The sequence below is a fragment of the Arachis hypogaea genome, chromosome 4 (genome assembly GCF_003086295.3).
Source record: "Arachis hypogaea cultivar Tifrunner chromosome 4, arahy.Tifrunner.gnm2.J5K5, whole genome shotgun sequence".
Classification (NCBI taxonomy): domain Eukaryota; kingdom Viridiplantae; phylum Streptophyta; class Magnoliopsida; order Fabales; family Fabaceae; genus Arachis; species Arachis hypogaea.
This window is the reverse complement of record NC_092039.1, coordinates 29,372,887-29,381,735: the sequence shown is the minus strand read 5'-3', so window position 1 is coordinate 29,381,735 and position 8,849 is coordinate 29,372,887. Positions and strand designations below refer to the sequence as shown.

The 8,849-nt window shown below is 32.0% G+C and overlaps 1 protein-coding gene across 1 annotated transcript; it reads right to left on the bottom strand.

Moving 5' to 3' along the window:
- Positions 1-7,864: 7,864 nt before the first annotated feature.
- Positions 7,865-8,563, bottom strand: LOC140184088 (secreted RxLR effector protein 161-like). The gene has a single exon (XM_072234374.1). The coding sequence runs from the start codon at positions 8,561-8,563 to the stop codon at positions 7,865-7,867; it is 699 nt and encodes a 232-aa protein (XP_072090475.1).
- Between the last annotated feature and the right edge of the window lie 286 nt (positions 8,564-8,849).

Below are 8,849 nucleotides of genomic sequence, written 5' to 3'. Positions count from 1 at the left end.
AATATCTAAGCTACACTGTAGGCGCCACCCAAAACACGCTACCAACTCTTACTGTCTTTGATCGATCATTGCAGCCAAAAGACGAGATCTCTATCACCTTCATATCCTTCGCTGGGTCCTTGTATATATATGGGTAATCTTAACTAGAGTTCCTGTTTCCATCTGAAGGGAAAGAGCAGGGGTATGAACTGGGGAGTTCTTAGTAGGGTCGGGGTGGTTAGTTAAGTCCATTTTAATACTACACCCAGTCAGCAACAACAACCAAATCACGCATCAAACAAAATAACTAAAGAACATAAAGAGAAACAAACACAAAACATACATAATCACAGAAGACAGAATTCATAGAAGATATGCTCAAACAATCTTGATGCATGTCTATTCCTAGCGCATGTATTGAACTCATTTGTCGGTTTCGACCCGCTCCCGACTTAACTCAGCAATCTTTGTCAGAGTTTAGTTTCCAATGTCATAACCTCTATAAACAACCTCTGTTTTATAGGTGCGACTCTCTTGAGCCGATGTATGCAAACATAACCTCTGTAAGCAACTTCTGTCTTACAGGTGAGGCTCTCTTTAGCCAATATATGTAGCGATAACCTCTATAAGGAACCTCTGTCTTATAGGTGCGACCATCCCTTGGATTGGCCGATGTATCTCTAGAAAGCAAATCTCGGTGGACTTATCACTATATCTCTGCTCATTTTTAGCAGGTAAACAATCATCTCTGCTTCTCTCCTTTTCTTTTCTTTCTTTCTTTCTTTCTTTCTTTTCTTTTCTATTCTCTACTGTCCTGTGGCAGAGGTTCTTTAGATTTTTTTAATCTTTTGACTCTCTGCTCTCCTGTGGTAGAGGTTCTTTAAATTCTTTTCTTTTCTTTTTTTCATCATTATTTTAATTCCTCGGCCATTAAATCTCACCCATTTTATTCAAATTCTAACACAACGACAGCCCCAAATTAGCCTCATTATCACAGTTTGGAAAGCACAAATATGACCAAATCACAAGCTTAATCACATATAATAATATATCAATAAAATTCAATATAAAGTCAATCAAACTCCATCAATAATCAATCACAATAACCATTCACTTATCTAACACAAATTTAATTGGTGAGAATTTACCGAAACCCAACCTCCGTACAAAATTAAAATATTCGAAGTTCTGGAGAAGCTTTCTGACTGAGCTGCCGAAGAAGAAAATATCCGGAATCATCTGTGCATCCTAGAACTCCAGTTAGCTAAACTCAAGGGGTAGGAAAGCTACGTCACCGTTGACTTCCACTGATCAAAAGTGACGCCAACACATAGAGGAGGAGGATACAAACACTTTTACTGGATTATATTTTTTATTGGAGTTACAGATTGTAAGAAATCATAGATGGAAGCTTCACAGTTTCATGACCTCACGTCTTACTATCTCTCAGCTATTTTTTCCTTTATTTTCTTTATCATAGGTTCACTGAATAAATAAGGAATATGTGGTTAAGATAATGCAATTAATGAAAGGAGACATGTGTTATGATTTAAGGACCGTGTGTGGTAAGGCCCTGTTTGGTTCATGTCCATGTCCACTAGAGACATGGACACGGTGGAACATGTACACTGTTTGTTTGTTGAGACACAAAATTTTGATGGATACGGTTACACACAGATGTACATAAAATACATGTATTTTGTGTATCTCCTTCAAGCTGTGACATTGAGACATAACCCATGAGACACAAATTTTTTCAATTTTATGTATAGTAATTTTTTAAAATTCCAATTTTATCCTTTACCCTATCTTCATAACTCCCCCTCTTCTTTTTCAATTCATTCCACCTTCCAACCTCTGTTCTACCCCTGCCTTCTCCTTCCACTATTGTCACCGCCACCACTATCGGCGTCGCCACCGCCTCCTTCCTTTGTCCGCCTCTCTTCCTCTCTTCTACCTTCTCTCTCTTTTTCTGCCGCCGCCCTCATCTCCCACTCAGAGTTGTTGCTGTCACCATCGTTGTGCCGTCCTCTGTTGCCTTTCGTCATTCCCGTCGTCGTACCGCCTCTAGATCTGTCTTGGTTCACCTCTCTTCTTCATCGCTTGTGTCGATGTTTTTGTTGCCTTGCCTTGCCTCTAAATCTACCTTCACCCACCTCCATTGCCTTTGTTGGTTCGTGCCAGCGTTGACGCCTCCATTGCCTCTCCCTGTATATAGATCTGTCTTCAACACTTCCATATCTATTTTTCAAATTGTTCTTATTTCTTGTATTTTTTTTTCATTATTCTTTTTCATTGGATATATTTTGTTCAAGTTTCTTTTTTTTCTTGGATCTCTGTTTTAATTTTTTATATATAAAAAAATTATTGATTTAATTATTCGATTAAAGATTTTGATGATATTTCATAGTTCTTTAGATTGAGGTTGAAAAATTAATGGCAGTGATGGTGGAAAGCAATGTTGATAGTGGTGTTGCAGTGATAAAGATAAATATAATATTTGGTTGAGATCAATGTATCTTGTATATAATTACCAAATATAACAAAAAAAATTATGTATTCTATGTCTATATTTTACTGTGTATTTATGTTTATGTATTTGTGTCTTAAAGACATTATCCAAACACCGAATGATTTGGTGTAACAAATCTTTCTTTTCTTTCTAAGTATAAGTTCGGTTACCATGATGAATTGGAGAAGATATTTATTTGGTGGGAGTATATATATATATATATATATATATATATATATATATATATATATATATATATATATATATATATATATATAATAGTAATGCATAAGCCAGGTTTGGCTTTACTTTTATAAAGTTAAATAATATATATATATATATATATATAAAAGGTTGAATAATATATAATAATAATAGTAATAGTATATATAAGGTTAAATATATATGAGTTACTAATATAAATGATATTAGTAATTTAGGAATTAAAAGATATTTGATGAAATATTAGTAATTCTAAGTTCATCAAGAAATATCGATAATTACTTATATTGGCAAAAATCGGACTTGATAATAATATTAATATTATTATCTAGGCTCCATTATAATTAGAGCAAGTAAAATAAATAAATAAATAAATAAATAAGATAATAATAAAATTATATTACCATCTGTTTTACTTCGGAATTCGAAATTGATTCGTCATAATAAAACTAATTGCTTTAAAATATTATTTAAAAAAAACTTGCATTAGTGCAAAAATTAGAGTTGTTACAAAAATGAATATACATGTTGAAGTTTTAATCGAGAATTGGGTGTATGAATACTGTAATTTGTGTAAATTGGGCAGGAGGCAGTGATATGGTGAAGAATCCCTATAAAACAAAGTTTAAAGTCTCAAATAACTCATACTTTAATTTTTAAAAATTCGAAGTCTTACATCCTGGTTCAACCTCAAAGTGCGATGAGGTCTACGTCTAGTTTCCACTACAACAATAGCAAAATTTCACTATATACAACTCAATATTACAATCACCAATGCCAAGACTAAACAAGGACATAAATGAACAAACCAAACCGGTTATTCGTCTAGACAAATGAATTACTCCACCATGCCTCACAAACCTATTCCCAGACAATACAAACCCTCCAAAATGTAACAAACAAAGACGCGAACAAACTAAAATTATGTAGAGTTATCTTTCTAGTTTAAGACTTATCACTCTTAGGCTTTTCTAAATATTCTCTCACAAGATCGTATGCATTTTTGTTAGTACTAAGAAGACTCAAAACTGAATATTAAGTACAAACCAAGATGAAGAAGAAAGACACTCAATTGTGCAATATTTGATTTCTGAATTATTTTCCTTTGGTTTTTCCAAATTGTTCTTCTTCTTATATCCAAAGACCAAGCTAATGCTAGTCATTGTAGTAGATTATTTTGTATTGAAGACATGCTTTTCTTTCTTTGTGCAGCTATAATTCTTTCATTAAAAGATGATACTTTCCTTTTCTCTAGCAGCATCACATCTCCTTCATAAAAACTTAAAATATTGCTATTAATTGATTATTCTTTTCAAATTAAATAAGCATTAATGCCATTTCCAAATTTGAAGACTTTATTGCACAATCAATTACATCATAATTATTTAATTATTTAATTTAAACTAATGTTTATCATCACAATAAATTGTAAAATCTTTTTCGAACTCAATAATCTTTGCCTTAATGACAAACATTTTAAAATAGAGAAATTTTAACGAAACTTAACAAGAGTAGAAAAACTTCTTTTTCATATACAAAATAATTTTTCTCTGAATTTGTGCTATGGAGTCTTTGAGCTGAAATATAAGAGTGTAGCAGAAACACAAACCAGCACTAACAATGATAGTTATATGTTATGATGATCAAGAGATTGCAGTCAATATACTAAGTCTTAAACAAAAACATAAACTTTAATAAACCAAGTCACCAAGTCTTTGAACATAAAAAAATATGACCAAACCAATAATATTTATCTCTATTCCTATTACTCGCCTTTTTCATCAAGAGAGTAAATGAAGAACCTGCAAGAACTTGTTAGAGAATAGAAAACTAAAGCAAATTTTTTGGTTGTACAGTAATCCAAAATATCATAAAAACAAAAGATAACAGTAAATTAATTACTAGAGTCACTAAGAATCAGAACTGGCTGAGAGCTCATCTTCTTCAGCATATTCATCATCAGAAAAAATGTGCTTCGAGGTAAGATCATCAATGTACTATTTTAGGATGTCAATTCTTTCCTTGGTTTTTCGCAGTTTAGACTTAACAATTCCATCTCCGCGCCTCTGCTCGGCTAAATAGGTTTGTTGTACCTCCACATGATTCTAAACTCCTGAGCCAAGTCTCTTACTATACCAGTGAGCTCAGTCAACTTGGAGCTGCTTGAAGATCGCGAGGCCTTCGAGCTACTAGCCCCTCTTGCAACCAACTGTCCTTTACCTCTTACACTTTCATTGATTTTCTTAGCTACGTTTCTCCCTTAAAAAAATGAAAAACATTCTTCATAAACTTCGTTAGAGAAATCAACATTGTGAAGTTCAAAAATTTTAGTGAGGAACATTGCATATGGTAAAGTAGTGTTGCGAAAGCTAGTGACGCATTCATGCATGTGACAAATCATGATATAATATAAGGAAATCTTAATTTTTTTATTAGGGCAAAAATAATGAGGGCATCACAGAAGGAGACTTTTTGAAAAGTGCCACTTTGAGGAAGAATTATGTGATTGACAATCCTATGAAGCTTAGCATAAAAGGGACCTAAAGTTCAGTGAGATGGCATAATGCCATCACAAGAGAGAATATTGACACAAATACTTTCAACAGCATCAGTTAGGGACACATTGAGTTCTTCGTCCCATTTACCAGAAGTGTATACTTGAACATTAGAGTCAAAGAAACCAAGAGCTTGATTAAGACTAGGACGATCAATAATAATGTTTTTTCCTTTTACGGTTGAAGTAATTCTTTCTTTGTGAAAACCCATATTTGCATAAAACTCATTTATCAGTTGAAAAAAAAATAGGACACTGAACATCAAGAATTGGAAGCCAGCCTTGGAAGTAAAAAATATCTTTGAAATCTAATCCTTTCAAGGCAAATTTTTTCTAAATTAACCAGTTTGGTAGAATTGATAAATCCATATTTGATGATAATTTTTGGCTTGAAATGAGTAAAATTTATCAATTTAACTTGTATTTATTCATTGAAATCGCATGCTTTTGTGAATCTTCTCTTAATTGAGTCTAATTGTTGAAAACATATTTTTTTATGCTTGAAATTGCCAAATTTAATTCACTTGTCTCTCATTCGATGTCTTGATGTGTTTGTTTAAGTGATTAAAGATTTGGGAGGCAAGAATGGCTTGGAAGGATGAAGGAAAAACATGCAAAAGTGGAGAATTAATGAAGAATTGAAAATTGAAAGTCTCCAAGTCGTGCGTATACATCAATCTAAAGTTGTGCGTATGCATCATTGGCAACACATGTCTCACTTGAAAGAGCACGTGACTCACAATTTGGAGCCTAATTTGGGCCTAATCCAGTCAAACCTAAAAGCCTAGACTAGTGGAGCATGGAGGAGGAGGAGGATGCTCTCTAATAATCACATTTGACATTTTTTTGGTAGAGGTTTTTGTTCATAGTTTTTCTAGAGAGAGAAACTCCAACTTCTCTCTAGGTTTTCCTAGGTTTTACTCAATTTATACCTTAGTTTGGGATTTTAACTTGTTTTAATTGTAAGTTGCTCTTAATTTTCTTGTCTTTTACACTACACTTTACTTAGATTTCTTTGTAGTTGAAGTTATTTTGTTAGCTCATGAACTTGTGAATTCTTGATTTTCCATTAATGAATTTGATGTTTTGAGTTTTCTATATGGTTGTTTGAGTTATTAGCATTGATAACTTGCATTGTTTACTTATAGTTTTCATTAATTTTACAATTTACCATATTTTTTTCATGTCCACCAAGTGTTTGATGAAATATTTACTTTGATTATGCAGTAGATTTTTATCTCTTGGTTTGAAAATTGAGGAACTAGGTAACCTTGAGTCATTAATGTCTAACATAGATTGATAATTTAGATTGATAGTTGATTTGGTTTCCACTAACGTTAATCTTCTACCAAAGTAAATTGGTAAGTTGATTAAGATTTGTGGATTAAGATCAAGTATGCCTACTTGACTTTCTCTAATATTTAGGGTTGATGAAGTGGGACTAATTAACTCATCTCAATTGCCATGGTTATGATTTATGACAAGGATAAGAGACCTTAACTCTTAATCCCTAGCCAAGATACCTTTTAACATTTGAATTTCACTTCTTTACTAACTCAATTTCTCAATATTTTCTAGCTTGATTTAATTGACTTTTAGTATAATTATTAGTTTAATCATTCTTCTTATTTATGCTTTCTTTGTTAGTTATTTACTTGTTTTTTTATTCTAGTTTCTTGCAATTTAATAGCTGTTTACTCCTTTAATTCCTAGTTCCTTTAATTCCCACAATTGTGTTTGAAAATTTTCGATTTCATAACTAATGACGTGCACCTCATTGCAAGTCCAAGGGAGAATGACCTAGAGTTAATGCTCCCATTATTTGTTTTGATTTGTGACAATCTTATAAAACTTTGATTTGGGTTGTTCGCCGGTTTGAAACTATACTCATAACAAATTTGAGATTTTAATTTGCGAAAATTCTAAACTGACATTTAGCCCTCATCAAGGACATAGAGAACGTTTGGTGTGAGTAATGGACAAGAGGAGAGGAACTAGGGTTTTATGTGTCGAGAAGGAGAGGACGAAGTGTTATTGTGAGAGTGATGTGAAAGATTTGAGGGAAAGAGTTCTCTCTTGGTTATTATTATATAAGGAAAGAAAAAGAGGGTATATAAAAATTAAGAACAAAAATTGATTCGTGAGTACGAGAGGTGGTGTACAATAAGTGTGTATGAAAAATTTAAATGCAGATATATTGGAGAGAAAATAGTTTTATATTGAAAAGAAGAAGAAAAATATGATATGAAAAAAGTAAATTTATATGATATAAAAATGAAAAGATATGATTTGCAGGAGACAAAATAAGTCTAATGAGATATGATGATATGAGACATAAAAGGAGAGATTTTGAGAGGAAAATTTTAAATCAAAATATATTTAGAACAAAATTAAACTCTAAAATGAATTTTGTAGATCCAATAATCAACAAAACATAGTACAGATGATTTAGACCATAAGCCCAATTTTTTTTAGAGGATGATAAGCCAGTACCATCATTTGCAAAAAAATCACCTGTCTATTTGTAAGACAAAACTAAAAAAGTGTGATCAGAAAATCATATTAAATCAGAAGAACAAATAATTTCTAGAGAAGTTCTAAGCTTGCAAAAACCTCTCTTCAACTAATAGTTTGGTCAAAATATCAGCTAGTTGATCCTCAAACTTAACAAATTGAATATCAATATTTCTATTGTGGACAAGTTCTCTAATAGAGTGATATTTAACTTCAATGTGTTCTATTCTAGAGAGTAAAACTAAATTTTTAGAAATGTTAATATCACTCATGTTATCACACATCAAAAGAATATTAGATACATTCAACTTGTAGTAAAAAAGTTGACAACAGAAAAGAGAGACAACGATATACTTAGCTTCTACAGTGAACATCGCCATTTTCCCTTGTTTCTTGTTAGTCCAAACATTCAACACATTTCCAATGGTGCAGCAAATAGCACTAGTGCTTCTTCTATCTATTCTATCACCTGCAAAATTAGCATCTGAATATCCAATTAAATTAATTGAGTCAGATTTAGGATACCATAACCCGTAATTTGTGGTGCCAAAGATGTATTGAATGATTCTCTTCACCGCACTTAAGTGAGACTCTTTAGGTTGGGATTGAAATCTTGAACACAGCCTCACAATAAATATTATGTCAGGTCTTAAAGCTGTTAAATATATTTGTGAGCCTATCATTCTTTGGTATCTTGTCTTGTCAACATTATTTTCATTTTTATCTTTGTCAAGCTTAGTGGAAGCATGCATAGGAGCGTTTATTGGCTTAGCAAGCCCCATTCCAAACGTATTTACCAAATCTTTGACATATTTCTCTTAATGTACAAAAATTTAATCCTCATTTGTTTTATTTGTAGTCCAAAAAAGAAAATGGGCTCACCCATGAGACTCATATCAAATTCACTTGTCATTAAGCTGCTAAATTCTGCACAAAAAGATTCATCAACAGATCCAAAAATAATATCATCAACATATACTAAAATAAAATTATCATTGAGATTCTTTATAAATAGAGTAGTGTCTGTTGTACCCCTTTAAAAATCATCTTTAAGCAAAAAGTAACTAA